Source organism: Dermacentor albipictus, chromosome 3 (assembly GCF_038994185.2).
Source record: "Dermacentor albipictus isolate Rhodes 1998 colony chromosome 3, USDA_Dalb.pri_finalv2, whole genome shotgun sequence".
NCBI classification, from domain to species: Eukaryota; Metazoa; Arthropoda; class Arachnida; order Ixodida; family Ixodidae; genus Dermacentor; species Dermacentor albipictus.
The window spans coordinates 128,294,919-128,315,311 of record NC_091823.1 but is presented as its reverse complement, the minus strand read 5'-3'; the positions used below and the strand labels follow the sequence as shown (position 1 = coordinate 128,315,311).

At 41.7% G+C, this 20,393-nt stretch overlaps 1 protein-coding gene across 1 annotated transcript; it reads right to left on the bottom strand.

Annotated features, from left to right (window-relative positions):
• Window positions 1-1,359: 1,359 nt before the first annotated feature.
• On the bottom strand, window positions 1,360-19,826 carry LOC135901474 (sterile alpha motif domain-containing protein 3-like). Its single transcript, XM_065431279.2, has 10 exons — window positions 19,695-19,826; window positions 19,191-19,304; window positions 18,423-18,490; window positions 18,133-18,315; window positions 16,323-16,416; window positions 13,774-13,932; window positions 4,163-4,369; window positions 3,965-4,100; window positions 2,839-2,912; window positions 1,360-1,757 (listed from the first exon to the last, which is right to left on the bottom strand). Exons 1-10 carry the CDS (start codon window positions 19,824-19,826, stop codon window positions 1,488-1,490), a joined length of 1,437 nt encoding a protein of 478 aa, XP_065287351.2. The 3' UTR covers window positions 1,360-1,487.
• Between the last annotated feature and the right edge of the window lie 567 nt (window positions 19,827-20,393).

The following is a 20,393-nucleotide window of genomic DNA, read 5'->3' as shown; positions in this document are numbered from 1 at the left end:
CCCTGTGACCAGTCAGGCTGCAACCATGCTTGTTCACCCATTGCATGCGTGAGCGCAGTACACTACCAGTCATGCAAGTGTCTCATCGCATGGTTTATTTCGTATTTCGTGGGCCTCTGTATCTTCTTGGCAAAAATGTCCAGTCAAATTTAGCACAGACAAAATGCTTCAATCCGAGGTTATTTGTGGTGCTCTACAACTATATAATTGGTATGCTGAGATTTAAACAATTAAAAAGCAGAACAAATAAAAACCAAATAAAAACAATTAATATTTAGCAATGGAACAAATACTGGTAAGTACACAGAACCACTGCTTACATGTAGTTGGTACGATTTCTCTAGACCTCGCGTTTTTTTTAAACCTTGGTCAAAGCTAACTGGGACACCCAATATACTGTGCAATGCCATTCGAGCTAACCATTTTTTCTAAGCAGGCAAACAGTACTTAGACTTTAAATTTTGTACCACAACAGCAGTCTTACAAATATCCATGCAACTTATTTGCCACTTTTCGACAAACTGTACAACGCACTTAAATAAAAAATTGGCAGTGGCTTAGCTCGGCTATGCCAGGTTATACGTAGCGAAAGCTAAGGCATAGCATAGTTAGCCTTGGTTAATCTTGATTGCAAGTCCAGGTTAGTTTGGTTGTCTAGCTATGTTGCGGCGTTTAGCAGTCGTTCGGCGCGCTGTTCGTCTGTTTCCTAGGCAATTTGTTTCCTCTTAATCTCGTTCCGATGTCGATTCCAGGCCTCCTCCTGCTTATCAGAATTGTTGCTGTCTATACTGCTGCCTCAACTGTGGTTGCGGTGCACGTGAGCTCTCCTTTTCAATCCTCTGACATGTTATCAGGCATGCGACGCAACTGGCAAAGTCAGCGGAGGCAAGCGCGACGAGGCACGCGGACGTCATACCAAACGGCGGCAGCGGAAAGGCGCGACGCTGCGCAACACCTGTGGCTCCGTGCTACTAGTGGTGCATGCGCAGTAGTGACTAGTAGTGACTAGTGACAGCAGTGACTAATATAAAGCTTTTCTACAGCCAGTTTCGTTGTTTCTCGTGATATCACAATATGTGGTCACGTCAAAGCAGGACATAGTGACATTTTGACGCGCTCTGGTTTAGGTCACCCTGTATCCTGCTGCGCATCATGAGGGTCTATGCAGCAGCACAGTGGACGACTGAGCAAGCCAGAGCAAGTTTCAAAACATTGAAATGTTCTGCTCTGACATGACGACATACCGCAACATCATGGCACAGAATAAACCTGTGAAGCAAAGTCAAAACTGCCTGCAGAAATTTATTACAAATTATTCGCGTTATTTCTGAGGCTTTTCACAATTTCTTCTAGGGTTGGAGCACTAGGACTCTATTTAAAGCAAGAAATTAAGTCTAGAGGCACACTGTCCACAACTAATGCATTACTTTTAAGTTGCCCCATAGTGCAGGATGGTGCAAACTATTTTTTCAGAGAGCAATTTTTCATCACTGTTTGTGCGCTTTGAAAAAATTAATTAACTCGAGGGCTTTCACCCGTGGCTTTGTGTGGCTGAGGCCCATAAACCCATGCTCTAAAAATGTGAGCAGCTTGCACGCTTTTTTAGGGTATTCAATGTGGAATACCCAAAATGATGCAAACAGGCATGCCACGCCTTCTAAGAGGTTGGACACTGCGAAAAGCCGCTGGCCATCCACAAAGAGGTCCAAAGCTTGATCTGATGACCTCACCAAGCATGGGGTCAGCTCTGTTGCTTCCTGCATGAAAGTAACAGACAACTATAAGTCATATCACAAGGTATGCACACCAGAGCTGTAAGTTGAAGCATGCTCAGGGTATTGAATTAGTGCTCGGATATGAGCTGTTAAATCCAAGTTACTGCGATTTACAGCACACACTGGGACTGCCTTTGTCCTAGTGTGCACGCTGTATGTCACAGTAACATGAAACACCAATTAGCCTGGTCTATAGCCTTGTCGCAGTTAAACCCAAATGAAAAATGCAAACTGGTCTCAACCCATTCCGACATAATAATATGGTACGCATAATGCCAGTTCACACAGGAAGCATAAGTTTCCATTGGAACACATCGTTCCAGTCTATGAGCATGTGCAGATCCTTACATCGCCAAAATTAAAAATAGAAGGAACAAAATGGTGGACATTTAAGCCTGCTTCACATGCAAGCAAATGCACGGTCACTAAGTGGCACCGTGAGGCACAGACACAGCTAGGTTCACAAGCACTTCTTTGCGCGACGGCTGCTGCTAGTGATATGTCACATGCCACAAGTGCCTGTGATCATTGGGGTTCCATGAGCCCCAGAAGGCTTTGTGAACAGCATGCACGAAAAATTTCTGAAGCATATAGCATCGCATGTTAGCCAACCTTCCACACCTTTGCCCAAGGCCGGGGTTGGTTTTATAGCCATTCCATGTGCTTTATTTCCTTAAATGTTGCACCCTTTCCCCTTGCATATTCACTTTTTGCCTCAATCACATGAACCGCTTTCCATTTTTATTTTAGGGCTTCATATTTTCCATTGCTTAAAAACAAAAACTTGAAAAACCAGTGCTTCTCAGGTCCCTTTTTTGTTCATTCGTCCACACACTGCTCAAAATGGACCCTTTTGCAGTGTACTGTAGATGCCTACTGCAAGGTCAGAATATTGCAGGTGTGAGGAGTCATGTCCCCAACAAATGCACAATCTATTAAAGATACGGAGGCGGAGGAGGTTAGATTTCTGACCATATGGGGTTGTCCCATGTTTATCAAAATGAAAGAACGTCAGAGTCAGGTTGCTAGACTGGCACATAAATGTCAATACCATAGCACTCACCGTTGTGAGGATGGTGTCGAGCTGCTCCCTACAGCGGGCTGCCACGAATTCCAATACAGCCAGCACAGGCTCCTCTGCAAGGTGCAATGGTATATTGTTAGATTTCTTAAAATAGCAAATCTATCACTCCCAGCAGCTTTTAACCTTTAAGCTAAGTACACTGTAATATAATACAGCAAAGCACTAGTACTTGTTTTGTACCCATTGCTGAGCAACTGAATTGGGTGAAGTGACTAGACTGGACAAAAATTCATATTTATATCTTAATCTCTGGACCAGCTCCCAAGGCAAAGGGAGACTGAATTTTTAAAAAAATTATGTAGTATCTACAGTGTAGGTTAGCTGCAAGTTGGCTGCAAAAAACAGTGGCTTGCGTACTAATGAGAGGAATGAATGTGTGCAAAGTACCTGCAAACCGCTGCTACACTAGGACTGTTTGAGTTGCTCGCTCTTCTTGATGCCCAGCTTTCCTCCACAACCAGAAAATGCACTCATTCACCAGTGTTAGATTGCTTACATCAAAAGAGGACTTTAACCTATAAATGCTGGTAAGAGTGAGTACTGACATTTCCTGGAATAGTATGTTTCTTGCACATATTTACTTATGCAAATTCACCCCAACTCATTCACTTATACCCACTCTATCGGCCATACGTCAAGAATAAGTGAATGTGCACACTTTTGAAATCAATGCGATGAAACATGGCTGACAGACCACCCCGACAACAAGGGACTGTTCTAAAGCTGCAAAATGACCAAACAGAACTGTAATTGAAAAGTCTATTTATAAACTGGGGTTATTTAATCCCTAATATTTCGTATATCTGTGCACTTCATTTTGCCCCATATTCAACATAGCCACCAGAGGTACTTAAAGGTGCAATGTCATGCTTAAAAACAATGCTTCAGGTGCTATGCTACCAAGGGATGTTATGTGAATAAACAAATCAAAACATTGCTGGTATGGCGGCTAAGCAAGGCTGCTTTATGCATTAGAAAACACATTGGAGGGCACAAATTCACAATCGGCATCACCTGCACCTGCAGGAATGACTGTTACCCAAAATAGCTACAGGTCTCTTGCCAACACTCCAAAAGCAGAGAAGGTAACAATTCATTGAATTACCAGATGCCACTTCAGAGAAGGCTGCTGCTTCCTCCGAAGTTCCCTTATCGAGAATCACTTTTCCCATTTTCGTGCAGCCATCTTGAACGCAGTCAACGGCTGCCCGCTTGAAAAGAGTTTCAAACTCTACCAGCAGCTGAAAAATGAAGAGCGCAGGGATTACTACATACTGCATGCAAAAGGAAGATGCAAACATACCGAGACTTCCGTCGACAAAAATGGATAAAGTGTAAGAGCCTCAGCCAGTGCCATGCTCTTCAGGCGCTCGTGCCGCTCTTGTGCTGTGGCCAGCAGCCTCGGCCGCAACATATCCTCATCCCTGCAATTGGGATTATTATGCAGCCACTCATTGTGCCGCATGATTGAGTCAAGAGACTCTCCACGCAGAACGAGGTGGCTGCAATCCTGTAATACATACAAGAATGTTAGTAACACAGCTTTTACATGATTTGGACGGTTTTGCGTGAAGCCATGGAGTCAGTAAGAAACAATATGATAAATGGCAGAACAGTCTAAACATTCTCAGTAGACACAATAATATGTAACTGGAGCTTTGTGCTCCTTCAAACACAAAGGGAGAGGACAACACTCGCATCACCAAGTCATGTACAAACAAGGCAAGGAGGCGTTTGGCCACCAAGTGTACATTCTTAGGAGGCAAGCGAAATCACTGGAGAAAGTACGAAGTTTGAAGTTACTACAATATGTGCTTGCCAATTTTTACACATGCCCAATATAAAAAATGGTTTGATGCAAAGAAAATATCCCTGTACAGGATCACATTAGCATGTCTTTTAGGCACAAGCAAGAAATGTTATATTTCACGGTAATTTTTGCGACAATACCACTGCATCACTGATTCTTCCGCTCTCATTTCTAGGCGAGTGTTTTTTTTTCTGCTAAGGAAAAGACTGATTTTGTACTGCTTAGTCACAAATCCCAGCTGCTTACTTGCTGTCTAGTAAACACGAATTCCTAATCATGGGTAACAATGTTGCTAGTAACCATTCTCATATAGGCACATTCACCTGTTTTCACCACAGGAATGTCTTACGCCAGTAAAATGCTTGCCCCACTTTTCTTTTGTTCTGCCCTGTTACTCAAGTGTGCTTAATTCTGGCAGCTTGCCATATCACAAGGTTGTTGTGCTGTGGTGACGTTGAGCCCAACCCCGCTCCTGGTGATAACAACATCCTTGAGGCTATTCTCACCAAACTAGAAGCTTCAGACGCAAGAAATATTGACTTCCAAAGGGATACCAAGCATCAGTTGAATGGCATTGCGGAAAAAATTGACGACCTTGCCAAATGCGTGTCCACTTTTGAAACTGCCTTCAGATGTGGACAGGTTGAAAATAAGTGTTATTGAAATAGCTTCGAGGATTAATTCATTGCAAATAAAATAAACCAGCTATCGGGCACCCTGGGTAACCTAGAGAACAGATCTAGGCGAAACAACCTGAGTGTGAAGGGCCTTCCAGAGAGGCAAACAGAGACTTGGTATGAAACCGAAAAAAATTTTTGAACATTTTTTTTCCAAGCAAATTGGGTTTCCAAGTAGGAAACATTGAACACGAGCATCGTCTGGCACATCCGAAAAGTGGTTTCAACAGGCTAATCATCCCATTTCTGAACTTCAAAAGCAAACAGGAAGTTTTTGCGAACTCATCAAAATTGAAAGACCACAAGGATCACAAAGTGTGATTCACGGACAACTCTGTTAAAATGCATGCAATCGGAGAGCGGTTGTGGGATTTCGGAAAACAATTCCGCAATCGGGCAAAAATTACGACTCAAGTTTCACAAATTTTCAGCTAACGGCCAAACATACATTCTTGATTCTGCCTCTGGCACTGTCGTCCCCTTGGCAAACATATCTCAATCCATGCAACCCTCTGGCTCGTAATGACATGAGAAGTTGATGACTGAAATCTAAAAACAAGCCGAAAAACATTCTTCCGCTCACATTTTTGTTTTCCAACTTCGGCAGTATTTTGTCTAAGCAAGATGATCTCGTCTGTTCAATGATCGCGGGTGCAACTGACATTTTATTAGGCACTGAGACATGGCTCAGTAGTGATGCACCAGGCTGTCTACTGACTATTCATTCTGAGTTTAACATATACAGAAAAGACAGAAGTACAGCGCGTGGCGGTGGTGTTCTTGTAGCTGTTTGAAAATCAATTAATTCTGAAAGTGTGCTTGTGCCATTATCTTCCACTGAAACCTGCTGGGTCATTGTGCGCTCCTGTTCATCACATTCTTCCTTTCTTATCGGTGTTTGCTATCGTCTTCCAGTCTCCGATACAAATTTCATTCGATGCTTCATCTCTGAATTAGAAGTCATTCGAAACAGGTTTCCTCGAGTCCCTATAATTTTAACACGAGACTTCAACTACCCTGGAATCGATTAGGGCAATAATTCCATTTTCAGCTCTAGCTCGAACAAACAGGAAAGTCACAATTTTCTTCACACTCTGAACCCGTTTCCATTACACCAGATCGTGAAAGAACCTACACGCGATACCGCTATCCTTGATCTTGTATGTACCATGCATCCAAGACGTTATTTCTGCTAATGTTCTAGAACAAATCAGCGATTGCAAGCTAATTCAGTTTAATTATCAACTTAGTGCTAATTTCCACAAGTATTACAGCGAACATATATATTAATGACTATTCTAAAGCAAATATATCCACAATCAGTAGGTGTCTTTAACGATTCTTTGTCACCTTTAGAGCATGACTTCAGAAGCCGTTCTGTTGAAGAAAACTGGTCACTATTTAGGAACATAATCTTGTGCATAAGGGATATGTTTATCCGAAAACTTCCTATTTGTCCCAGCCTGAAAAGCCCTTGGTTTAGCTGACATTTGAAATGCTTAATAGGAAGAAAAAAAAACACGCTTACTGCACTGCTATGCATACTAACAAGGCTGATGCCTGGGTTAAGTACAGAGATAATGCATGTCTCTGTAAAACTGAAATAAAAACATCAAAGGATTCATTCAATACCACACTACCAGGAATTCTAATTAATCCCAAGTACTTCTGGAAAATAATTAACCGTGGAAAGTCTAGAGCTCAGGAGCTCCTCCTCATCAAGACCGCTAACTTAATAAGTCACTTGCCAGAGTGTTTACTACTGAAAGGAGCATGCCCCCATCATGCATCCTGCCTCATTCTCAGTGTGTTAGTATGCCGAATGTGGTTGTGACTCCAGAAGGAGCTTTAAAAGCCGCACAACCTCTTCCTAACAGAGTCCTGGTCCTGATGGTATATGCTCTAAATTACTACAATTTACCACTCCACACGTCTGCTTTTCCGTGTATGCTTTTACAGCAGTCTATAGATGACAGTACCCTGCCATATGACTCGAAACTCGCACACGTCATTCCCATCTACAAATCCAGCAATCGCAGTGACTGTGGTAACCACAGACCAATATCATTAACATCAATACCACGTAAAATCCTTGCGCACATTCTTTACAGTAACATCATGCAAGACTTAGTAAATAACTATCTGCTTTTTCCGAACCAGAATGGCTTTCAGCGAGGGAAATCCTGTGAAACGCAGCATTTTGAACTCATCAGATAGTCACTCGGTTATTCACTCATTAGGCCAGATTGATGCTGCGTTCACAGAATTTTCTAAAGCATTCGGCCGAGTTCCTCATCAAATGTAAAGCGTCAAACCTTTAATCTTAATGAAAGCGTTTCAAGTTAGATTCATAATTTTGTAACCGACAGATCGCAGGCTGTTCTACTTTAGATAGCATTGTTTCTTCACCTACTGCTGTCAAATCTGGAGTTCCTCGGGGGTCCGTCTTAGGCCCACTATTATTCCTTTTTGTACATTAATGATCTCCCCAATATCTCATCGCAAATTCTTCTTTATGCAGATAACTGTATCAAGTATCATCAGATCATGAACCTAACGATTCTCTTTTTCTGCAGGCTGATTTGACTACGTTATCATCATGGTGTGACATGTGGCTAATGCAGAATAATGTTATTAAAACCAGGGCAATGACATTCACTACACATCGCACGTAATTATCATTTTCTTATAATATCAACAATGCTGCCATTGAGCCGGTAAATCAGTTCAATACCTTAGTGTCATCATGTCAACTAACTCAACATGGAATCAGCACATAGACTACATCACCAGCAAGGCGAGTGAAACACTAGGACTAATACGTAAAACACTACATGGCTACACCTGACAAAGCTGTTGGTGTACAACACTTTAGTCAGACCACAGCAGGAATATGCCTCTATTATTTGGAATCCGCATCAGGGATACATAATGTAGTCACTGTAATCATTACAGAATCATGCGATTCGTTTTATAACAAGCAACTACACACACGACAGTATCACACCTTCCAAACACCTTGAATCTTCAAACACTTCAGCAACGAAGACACATTTCTTTACTTCATTACTTCTTCAAACTCTACCAGAGGACTTGTACTTTCCAGCTACCGTAGAACATATTCGCCCTGCTTCATACATCTCCCAGTGCAATGATCATCCACTCAAAGTATACCTACCCCATTGCAGGAGTAACTTGTTCAAACTTTCTTTTTTGCTTTTAGCTATTAAACTTGGGAATGAACTGCCGAAACACATTGAGTCTATTGAGAATTCTAATGCATTTTCTGCCGCTGTGTTTTCTGTATAAGCCTGCGCTTTTTGTTGTTTTGGTGTTATCTGCGAGTGTGCAATAATGTTACCCCCCCCCCCTTATGTAATACCCTTGTGGTGTCTTTAAGGTTACTGCAAATAAATGAATAAAAATAAATTAAACCTATGAATGTTGTGCAAAGTTCGTCGTACTAATTTTTATTTTGCAACAATGATAATATGAATGCCATATTTCTGGTAAATAAACTTGAATGAGAATTTAAAAGTGGTCCAAAGGTTGTGGACCACTACAAAGGAAATAAAAAGATTATGCTTTCTTTTGATGTGACCAGCATTTCTACCATGAGTGACAAAGGCAAGACGACCATTAAAATACTGATGAAAACAGGGAGCATTGCAACAGCCATGAGGCTGCCTACACATTTGTGAGAAAAAATGCTGGACTGAACATTTGCTAATGACAAGCAATTTCACCACACAGCACATCATAATGGTTGCAAACGCACATTACACTTCTCTTGCCTCCAGGCACTTTCAAGCAAAGTTGCAGAGTAAAGCGTCATGGATAGAAGAGCCTCCCAGTAGCACACACATAGCAAGCCTCAGAGCATATTATAAGCAGTAAATAGATGGCCAACAGGCATTAGCTACAATGGAGATTCAAGCTGGTTGGTCTGAAATAAATGTACTATAGATATATAACGGGCTTTAGTTACCAAGTTACCTGTTGTGAAAACCCATGAAGTTAGCCATTGTGAAGCCTAAGTGTTGTGGTGTCATCATTGCTTTCGTCTACATTGTTGCTTGCGTGGTTTAATTTCCGAAACAAACCACCGTATTTACTTGATTGTAACCAGAGTTTTTTTTCACAATTTTCGTTGCTTGAACTCGACAAAATAACGACAGAATAACGACAGAATAACGACAAATGCACAATTTAAAACAAATGTCCTAACTTCCGTGGTTTTTAGCATTACATTAGCAACGTGTACCCTTACGTTTCCATCGAATCTACAGACAAGTCGACAAAAGTCAAAACTTGTTTTTGTTGGAATCAACATCATTTTCGCTGTGCCTGTGACTGGCGTTATGGTTGCCATGTGGTTACAGGGCTGCAGTACCCTGTGGTCTTTTTTGCTTGAACTCTGCTTATTCAATAAGTTATGGAGACTTAGTGCATTCTATGTGATGCCCGTTTCGAGAGACAAGCAACTCTGATGGAAAGAAGGCGGGAAACTTCGCCGTGGCTTGGCAACTCGACATCAGTGATTTGCAGATGACAGAACCAGCAGGAGGCTCTCTTTAAATGCGAGGCTAGTCGGAAGGGCTCTGCTGACCCAATAGTGGCCTGGTACCATATCAAGATGGCAAGTTGGGCCAGTTGGTTGGGATTCATAGTAAGGTTCGTTACAGTGCAACACAAGACAAGTACAAGAGAAGGTATAAAACGACGACACGGCGCTGACTCTCAACTGATATTTTATTTAAGATACGTCTAACGTAACATAGGTGCCAGTTGATAACCATGACATGCACGAGATAGAGATGCATCGCGGTAACTGTGACAAACTGACGCATAATCAAAATTGACATAGGAGTTGAACATTCACACATCGCTTCGTTTGTCCCACGTACTCTCTACCACAACATAATGGAATAGCATACACAACCTGCTTAGCACAAGTGATGTACCTGTTCACATGTTTGACAGGGCATTTTCCCTTCACTTGCTTATCCTTCAGCTAATTATCAACTAACGGGCACATGCGACCAATTTTATGTTTCGTAGAAAAATGAACATCATTGCTGTACCTTGAACCAATGTTGAACCAGCCCATATGCTAACTTGTGTACGTTAGGTACTACTGCGTTTTTTCTTCTAATTTAATTTTAATACCTTGGTCATTTATGCTCTTGACGCCGCAAACCATACTTTCGCTCACAGATGAAACAATCGCTTCGGGGTAACCAGCGTCCAGTAAGCAATTTACCTGATCAGAAAAGGCAGCCTTCGACATATGAAAACACGACTTCTTTCATGCAGCATTTACTTTAGAATTACCGGATTTGTAGTTAAAAATGGGCTTAACCGACCTGGGATCATATTTCTAGCACACATAATTTTTACCAAAGATTAATCTCGGGTCTAGAAACTGCAGTTTATGGTCCTTAGGGACTTCGAAAGTGACATTTCCTAGGTTATATTAATAGGCAACCAGAGGGCCACCTTGCTAAGCTTTCAAATAGGGTTTTTCGCTATGTTGATGATTTCATTATATTTTTTACCAGTGACATTCAGGCCGAGGGTGTTGATGAAATTTTACCATTGTTAAGGCAGCACAGTATGGGCCTTGATTTTACTATCGAAGTACCAAAGGACCATCAACTGCAGTTTCTAGACCCGAGATTAATCTTTGGTAAAAATCACATGTGCTGGAAATATAATCCCAGGTTGGCTAAGCCCATTTTGAACTACAAATCTGGTCATTCTAAAGTAGTGAAGCGTGCTATAGCAAAGACTATTCTAAATGCTGCATTAAAGAAGTCGTGTTTTCATATGTCGAAGGCTGCCTTTTTTGATCAGGTAAATTGTTTACTGGACGCTGGTTACCTCGAAGTGATTGTTTAATCTGTGAGCGAAAGTATGGTTTGCGGCGTCAAGAGCATAAATGACCAAGGTATTAAAATTAAATTAGAAGAAAAAAGAAAAAACGCAGTAGTACCGTACGTACAAAAGTTAGCATATGGGCTGGTTCAACGTTGGTTCAAGGTACAGCAATGATGTTCGTTGTTCTACGAAATATAAAATAGGTCGCATATGCCCGTTAGTTGATAATTAGCTGAAGGATAAGCAAGTGAAGGGAAAATGCCCTGTCAAACATGTGAACAGGTACATCACTTGTGCTAAGCAGGTTGTGTATGCCATTCCATTATCTTGTGGTAGAGTATGTGGGTCAAACGAAGCGATGGGTGAATGTTGGACTTAGAGAGCATGAGCTATCTCTTGAAAGGGTTGCGCCACTTCATCTCCCGGAGCATTGCAAGTCGTGCAGTTGTCGCCCCGAATTAAAAAAAAAATTGATTTTTAAACACATGAGCCAATTGACAAAGGAAATCACCAAGGCTTACAATATAAAGATTAGGTCAAAACACGCATCAGCGAACTGTCTATCTTCATGACAAGGAGCTGCATTACCTATGTCAATTTTGATTATGCGTCAGTTTGTGACAGTTGCCCCAATGCATCTCTGTATCTCGTGCATGTAATGGTTATCAACTGGCACCTACGTTATGTTAGACATATCTTCAATAAAATATCAGTTGAGAGTCAGCGCCGTGTCGTCATTTTATACCTTCTTTTGTCCTTGTCTCGAGTTGCACTGTAACGAATCTTACTATGAAGGTACCGTATTTACTCTAACCTAATGCGTTCTTTTTTTCCGATAAAACAAGTCTGAAAACCGCGTATGTGTCAGGATCGACTACGACCATAAATCTGCATTACCATAATGCCATCGGCATTTCAAAATGGTAGCCTCATACGCGCATAGAGCCTAGCTCGCGTAGCTTACTTCATGTGCTTAGAATGTGTGCTTAGTCCACCGTCTGCCTTCCCGTTTTCTGCATTTTTCTCTGTATGAGAATGGAAGTGCCGACTGTGAAAACACGCCGAGTTCATCACGATGCCATACTTAAAAGGAAAGTGATCATGTGTGTGGAGACAGAAATCAGGCTGCATCACGGCCGTTTGGAGTTCCCGAAACTTGCGTGCGGGACTGGCTTGCGCAAACAGGTGTTCTACTCTAGCAGCTACTGCATATAGTGCAGCCGTGTGGCCCCTATTTTAAAAGCAATATGCGATGGAAACAGTCTATGCATCTAGGTGCACCACGCTCTGTCTTTGTTGCTTAGTTCACGCTGAATTCAGAAGCCGCACAAAGGTAAATTTCCTCACTCCTACTACCGCACTTCTGCACTCCAGCATTTTGATGAAGTTTACGCAGTAATTGAGTGAGACGTGTTCATGTTTGTGTATGTACGCACATAAAACCATGCTTGTTAATTCAGTTAGTAAGCGAATGTTCAAAAGTTCATACAGCCGATAAAACTACTATCCTTACTTTTCATATAGGTGTCTACTAATTAGCTATAGATGCTTCGCCTTTCGGATGAAGCTGCGACCTTTTTTTATTTATCACAAGTTTAATGCATTGGAAGTAAATGTTTGTTTTACCAAATGAGAGAAAGTTCTGAAAGAACTTTCTCTGTATGAAAGAATGAGGTGCGGGGGTACTGTATAATTTTTTTTTTTGGTCACAGCAAACAGGTGTGCCTTACATTCGAGTGAGCATTAGAACCGAGTAAATATGGTACTCCAAATCAAGCAAGCTCAAAGATGACGTGATCTCTTACAGAGGCAATGTAGTTTCACCTCAGCGAGACTCAGCTTGTCATGGCACTGATAACGATCTTGGTACAGCGCCAAAACACTTGTCGGGGGCACTTTAAGTGGCCAGTCCTGCAAAGCTCCGGCACTATGGTTTAACAAGGTTTCACTGTATATTCAAATTGCAATCCGAGAGCTATCATATCTGTAGGTTGTGTCCTTTAGGATTTTTCTACTTATTTTAGCTTGAGAAATACAGTTCAGTAAGTTCCTTGCGCCACATGGAGGGCCTGGGTATGGGAGGTTTGAAAATATTTTTGCCTAAACGACATCCAACGCCGACACTGGGTTTTCTCCGACACTTGCTCCTTAACGCTGTCACGTTGAAATAGAATAAAGCTGGGGAGAAGGCGTTCGGATAGTCAGAATGCAGGTCGAGGGAAGGGTCTCTGTGTGTCCTTAATTGGTTATGCATTAGGAAGAGCCTTTGCCTACTCAAAAGCAATGGCTGGGCACTTGCTATGCCATTTGACCATGAAGATATGAGCCAAAAAGTACAGACGGGGCTGCCTTTGAACATTTGTACTTGCTTATTTTGCAGTATCCACACAAATTAGCCTACGCAAAGAACTAACGAGAATTTTCTTATGCTTTTCTACAGCCATAAACCACATAAAATAACTGACAAAATACACATGATTATAAGTGCCTTCCTAAAGAAAGCTGCATGAAATGCTAAACAAAAGAAATATTTTAAATACAACTTACAAACAGACGGCACAACTTCTTGTTGGCTCCACTGGACGGGGGCACCTTTGTGCCTGTGTGGTGAGCTTTGCGCTTGATTGTCTCCATCTCCTCGGAAGGATGTTCCGTCTTTTTGCGCATGTTCTTGAATTTCGACCGAAGCCCCAGCACCCACGACTCCTGTAAATGATTTTTAATGAGAAGACAAAAGCCAGTTTAATATCACAAGTGCCAAAAGGGAACAAACTGAATGGCTACGTGGCAGACACACATTCATCAACTTTACCTAAAAGGGCGCTACAATGACCTGCTATTACTACTTGTAGATAGGCATGAAGAAAAGGCAATTTGCTTCTACAATAAAAGGAAAATTATTCAATGCTGCCAGATGTCACTATGACTTGAAACAATTGGGCATACAACGTCAAGGAAGACAACCACAAAGTGTCGTGTAGTGTGCATTAAAATGTGTAAAGTTGCTTCTGTTCAGTGGTCCAAAATATTCCTTGCATCAAATGAAGGGGGTGGGAGGCCCTTGTCTTAAAGCTGTGTCCTAAGCAGTTATCTCAAAATGGAAGGACAGAAATGCACTGCTAATGCTTTCCATTTGCACATAGCTTCACCAAGGTTCAGAAAGAAAAACAGCCATGCTGATGCCCCATCATGTAGCTGCATTTACGTTGGGCCAACCTACCGTTACCTCAATGATCTTTCTTGCAATGCACTGCAAGAGATGTGGTTGTCATCTCTTTGATAGCTGCATAATTCTTGGTTGAAGCAAGAATCAGATTTACTAAGGAGATTACTGAAGCATGGAACTGAAAAACTTGGTGGAATACTTCCAGAGACTGCCAACATGGAATACTTAAATTTTGTATGTCAAGTGTTTGCATTTTTTTTTGTATTGCACACTGATATGCTCAGATTACACTGAGGTTGGCAGCGCATAGAGTAGTAACAGGACCGCAAGAATAAAATGTTGAAAGTATTGCATGCCCTTTTTCACGTCTGTGTCCAGTTCATGCTTCTTTAATCATTCATGATTCTTATCGGATCTGGTTTCTATGGCCAGGCAACTACTTTTGCAAGCAAGCTTTGAAAGGAACATTACCATGTTTCAAAGAATGACATCACATGTCCATGCTGCTCTAAGGGTGAATCAGCATCATGCAGACAATGCAGTAGTCCTAACAAAGCTACCATTTCAGATGTTTCTCCGAAAAACGAGGAAACCGAGCACACACAACACAATTTTGCGAACTCACTTTGTGTGGCCAAAAGGGGCAAAAAATTTGACATGGTCCGCAGTCTAAAGTTTATGTCACTCTCTGTGATCAGTAATGGCACTGTTATTTTTAGTATCAGTATTGGACATTTCGGACTGAGTATTCTTCATGAGTAAATTATTAGAAAGCAGTCTCTTTTCACTGCTGAAGATTTCATTAAAGCTACGAGCATTACCAGCTAGATCACTAGGGGGACATTAAAAACAAACACTGTTAGTTTATACTGACAAAGTATTCATGAAAGCTGTAGTTTCATTCATTCTGTGACAATAGGTTTATTATTACAAGAAAATTAAGGTCACAGTTTCATTATATTTTGCAGCGAAATCCTTCCGCTGGTACATTGGTGAGACAGTGGAAGTTCTCTAAAAGTGCCATGTTCAATCTTTGGCTCCAATAAGACACAATGTAATCCATTTTTAATAACAAAGAATTAACTAGGACCTAGCAGATGCTACCAAATCCATGACACTGCGGCATCTGGTTTGTAGGAACTCAAAAGCCATTTTTCCCCCACCTTTTATGGGTTACCAAACTGCTTTCAGCAGTAAAAAAGACACTTTTAGTAGCGTAGAAGGCCAATTTACTAATAGGAAACAAATAATTTTTCTCTCTAGCATCCCTTTAAAGACATGATAGCAGGGCAATTGAAAAATCCACATTCGTACTCCAGAAGTCATTTTAATTTCTGATTAACTTTCAGGAAAACATTACCTGCTCAACGGTTTAAATTACCATGGGGTAGTCTAGTTCTGTATTTTTTAACGAACTTCCATATTTACTAAAAACTTTTTGGCTGAGCAGTGAGTTATGGATGATGCACTGTTATTGTTGTCTCTTCGTCAGAGGCAAAGCTTTTTCTTTTACAAGACTTCATGGCCTTAAAGAAGCAATAATGATGATGTTAGGTCAGGACCACAACGAGGATCTCTCAAGATTCTAATACAAAATTTCTTGTGAAGTTTGTGGGTAGATATGTTGTCATGAAACAGCACAACTACCTCAGGTAGCTGAACTGCAAGCTTGACCTTCTAAGCGGGCATGACACAGCATTAGACACTGTTGTTAAACCTCCCACGCCATTTTTTCTAGTAACATTCCAATAGTAACCTTCCAAAGTCGCAGTAAATTGAAGGTAGCAATTTTAGGAGTGCAGATAATTATAAAACCCATCATTCACTACTGGCACATTATAGCTATACTATGAAAACAAACAGACCTACATTATGTACAACATAAAATGAAGAGCACTAAGTATTACACAGAAAGATAAAGACAAATCACCATTCCGCTCTGGTCCTCAATGTCATCCTTCAAGTGAGGATACCTTGTCAGTAGCCTCTCTACTGCAGTCCGGTAAAGAAGCTTACTGGGCAGCCTATACGGGAATAAATGAATAGTCATGGCATTACCAAGATAATAATGCGTCCAATATATTATCAAAAAGTGCATAAAAGTTCTCTACTGTATTCAAAAAGATATCCGCAGAGCCTTCAATGAATAACTGTTACCCTCTAATACGAATGAAACAGGTCTATAGATAGTACAGATAACATAACTGGAAGTTAAATAGTAAACACATCATCGCAAAAGCTGAGATAACAAGCTTTGCTTATGCACGAATTGAAATGGAAGCCTTGAAACACATACCAAAATGCACAATTTACCAAAGGGCATCAATTCTTTATTTAAGCGGCCCCTGAACATGCTGCCATTTTAAATGAACAAGCACAGCTAATAAATCGTGCTCACGTGTGTCTGCAAAGCATTACAGTCGAAAAGGGCAAAAATTTAGACCAAACGCTGCGCACACTCCCTCTCAAAACGCTCTGCTCCCAGCCGGAGAGACAAAGTCGCACATACAAATGCCTGTTCGTAAAACGCATTACTAGCTACACCACTCATCATGACACAAGACTTTGGTTAATAATCCAATGTGGAAGGTGCACTGAACTGTAATTGTGCCACGCAACGACGAAGAGAAGTAAAATAATTATGCACATCCCACACACTGTGGGAATTGATGTAACCAAAGCTTTCTATGCTATTTGCATCGATTGATGATCATTGGTGAACTTTACGGTGAATATGCAGTTTCTGTAATGCTTTTGCGGGGGGGGTGATGGATAATTACAGCAATCTAGAAGGTATTGCGACGACGCTCAGGCAGCTGCAGAGGGAAATGCTGCCACACGATGACAAGTCCCAAACGAGTTTCTCACATCAACCTTTCCTTTCTGCCACGCTCATGTCATGGCAAGAGTTAGTGGGACAGATACCCAGTACCTCCACCAAGTTTGTCACGAAATGACACTTGAGGATGTGCAGACTGCTCAGACTGCACTACAGTATGGCATGAATACCCCCATCCCCAGTCTCTACTTCCTTTCTTTCAGCACCCGCATCCTGCAGAGCGCGTCCCAGTCGTAACTTCTTAGTGCTGGCTCGTGACACCTTGTGGCAATGTACATGCTTCGAACCACCCTCTGACGCAGCATGCAAGGCTGCAACAGCAGCATCAGCAGCGGAAAATTCGGAGGAAGAGGCAATAAAAGCTTTGCTTTAAAGAACAGGCAGCAGTGCTCAAAGCATGAACATGACAGGGTCCCTCTGCTCCGGTATCGGAGGAGCCAGGAAAGAAACACTGCCCGTGGATGCTAGTCAGGCAGAAGGAGAGGCAGTATTAAGGCAGTGTCTGCCTTAACACTGATGTTCACCCCCTGGTGGCATGGTAACAGGATGCTGAATTACTCCTATTTTGTTCAATAATGATATTAAAGTTATTTTGTTAAAATGCTCCCTGGATGTTTTACAACTCCCTGTGAAGAAACAAAATTTGAAATGGGGACATGATGAGGGTGCCTTTAAATTGACACCAAGGATAAAATTGTAATGCCACCATAAGTAAAATTTTCGCATCATAATAGGCAAGACACATGCACTCACGGTACGGTATGCATCATACATAAATGTACCATGAACTCACTAAATGGCACTAAAAAATTTGAAGCTCACACCAATGCTACATTCAGCAATGACGCCAACTAAAATATGCATGCAATAATGACAGAATCCACATAAAAGCACTGCTTACCACACTATCTTCACACAGGCTTGAAAGAGCCTGTCAATGACTGCTCTCCTAACTCGGCCGTTTATGGGCACTTTCCGCTCCAATATTTCCTCATATGGGGCAAATGAGGGCAGAATGAAGTAAAGATAATCGTTCTTATTCTGCAGTGGCACAGCCTCTGCCACTGTCTCCAGTCCCGAGGTGCTGGCACAAAAGAAAAGTATATATATTAATTTGCAGCATTAAAAATCACAACAAACAGTAATAAGCTACATAGGCTTGGTATTTAATCATGACACGGGCATTTTTACCTGGGAGTGCTGCTGTCACTGCGTGGGCTGGCACCCGCATCTATACTCGCCACAGCAGGTCTTGCACTCTGCAGGACCAAGAGGCATGCTTATAGAATACATGGCTATAATTTCACTTAAGCAGAAACTTTTCACTATAACAGTGGGGGAAATGGGATTCAGTTTACTCGCCACACATAATATAAATACCAATTGTTTCCTAATGTTCACGCCGATAAAACGGTAACACCTGTATGAGTTGCAGCTCTGTTTATCTGTGTCCAAAAGTTATGTGCACACTTGGGAGCATGTGCTGGCATGGTCACACTTAGCGTGAACATATATACATTGCTTTTTGGTTCACCTTGAAGAAGAAATCATAAGTTCTAAGCGAGGGAAGGCTGAAAGAAGCAGCCCGTTAGATTTTGTTCCTCAAGCCCAACCATGTTTCTGAAATACATTCCTCTTACGAAGCGAGCCACTGTGAATCCTGACGCATGCATGTTCAGGTTAAGTGTGAGAGTAGCAGGATATGTGCTCAGACGAATTATTCTTCTTATATTGTGTGCTGCCAATCTACATCAGCTCTACTTTTAGGAGCATGCTGTATATGAGCCCTGCATTTGCTATGCACCTGGTCTGGTAAGCTGCTAAATAAACAAAAAATAATGATAGAATCTATTCGTATCTTTTAATGCGACTGTCTACTTTAGCGGTGGGTTTTCTTCGGAAGCGGGAGAGAATCGGTTTTACTTTTCCACACACAGAAGTGCCAGACAAATTACTCACGTCGTCCGATTGCAGCACCAGCTTTCTCGCCACCTTCAATTTGCCCTTGTGCTGAACAAAGGCATCTTTTTCCATGTCGATGAAATCTTCGAGGATTTCATCGTAAATCTGGATCTAAAACCGATTACAAACAGAATGAACATAAATAATCTGCACGGTGGTCACAAACACAAAGACCTCGCATAGCCCTAGTTGCAGTAAGACTAATACAAAAAAAGCGTTTTCCCACGACGCCAGTGCTAACGGAACACACATGACTGTACTCGGATTACATTATTAGAAACATTTTTTTTTTTTTAAGAACGCGTGAGCACCCCTAGACAGAACCCAAGGCTTGACGGCGAACAAAAACAGCTTACTGCACTGTTCAAGCACGACACCAACCACACAACGCTGTCTCGTTCCTTCATAGGTACTTCAAATATATCGTTTTTGTTTTTTTGTAATACTCCTTGGAAAGAGTCGAAATCTTTGCAAGCATTAAAAAGTTTACACGGCACTTACCAAGGTGCTGTCTGTAACGCTAGTTATTGCAGACAAAGCTGCAACAACTTCATCGTAGTTGCCAGTTCGTAAGATCATCTTCTTACGTTCTCCCGACTCCAGAATCGCGAGGCACACAATATCTTCAGCCATCGTTCAGCCGGTATGGCAAGGCACGTGTGTCGGTACTCACTGAAAAATGCCGCCACACACTGCGCGATAGCAACGATAGCAACGCGAGAACTCGAGTGTGCGAGACGGGATGAGAGCAACGAGAACGATCACAGTCGCAACGCACGTTAAATTGAGACATACATCTTTCAAGTTGTTCAAACATCCATGCCAATATGAGAAATTAGTAGCTGAGTGCGTCATTAATGGACAAGTAGAAAAAAAGTTTTACTGTTCTGTATTACAAGATTCTTTAGTTTTAAGCTTATAATTTTTCCCCTAGATGGCAGTGCAATACGTAAGGTCTTTTTTTTTCAACCTAGGTAGGACATTTTGCAGTATAATAGCAAGGGCTTGGTGGCGCAACCCACAACCCCGTTCCAAAGGGGACGCTCATAACATCCCTCCACTTATCTTACTACTGTACACATTTGTTTCAGAGAGTAGTGTCACAGAGCGTCATCGTAGGTTTTGTCTTGTTTTTAGCAGCCAGTGGGGCTGTACTACACAGCTTCATTTCACGGTGCGCCCTTTCTTCAAGACGATTCG

Excerpts from the sequence above, each read along its gene's own strand:
- LOC135901474 (XM_065431279.2), bottom strand. The coding sequence starts at position 19,826 with ATGGCTGAAGATATTGTGTGCCTCGCGATTCTGGAGTCGGGAGAACGT. Across the intron at positions 18,491-19,190 it reads TGGTGCTGCAATCGGACGAC|AGTGCAAGACCTGCTGTGGC; the intron begins GTGAGTAATTTG and ends TTGGTCCTGCAG. Across the intron at positions 13,933-16,322 it reads TTGAGGACCAGAGCGGAATG|GAGTCGTGGGTGCTGGGGCT; the intron begins GTGATTTGTCTT and ends AATCATTTACAG.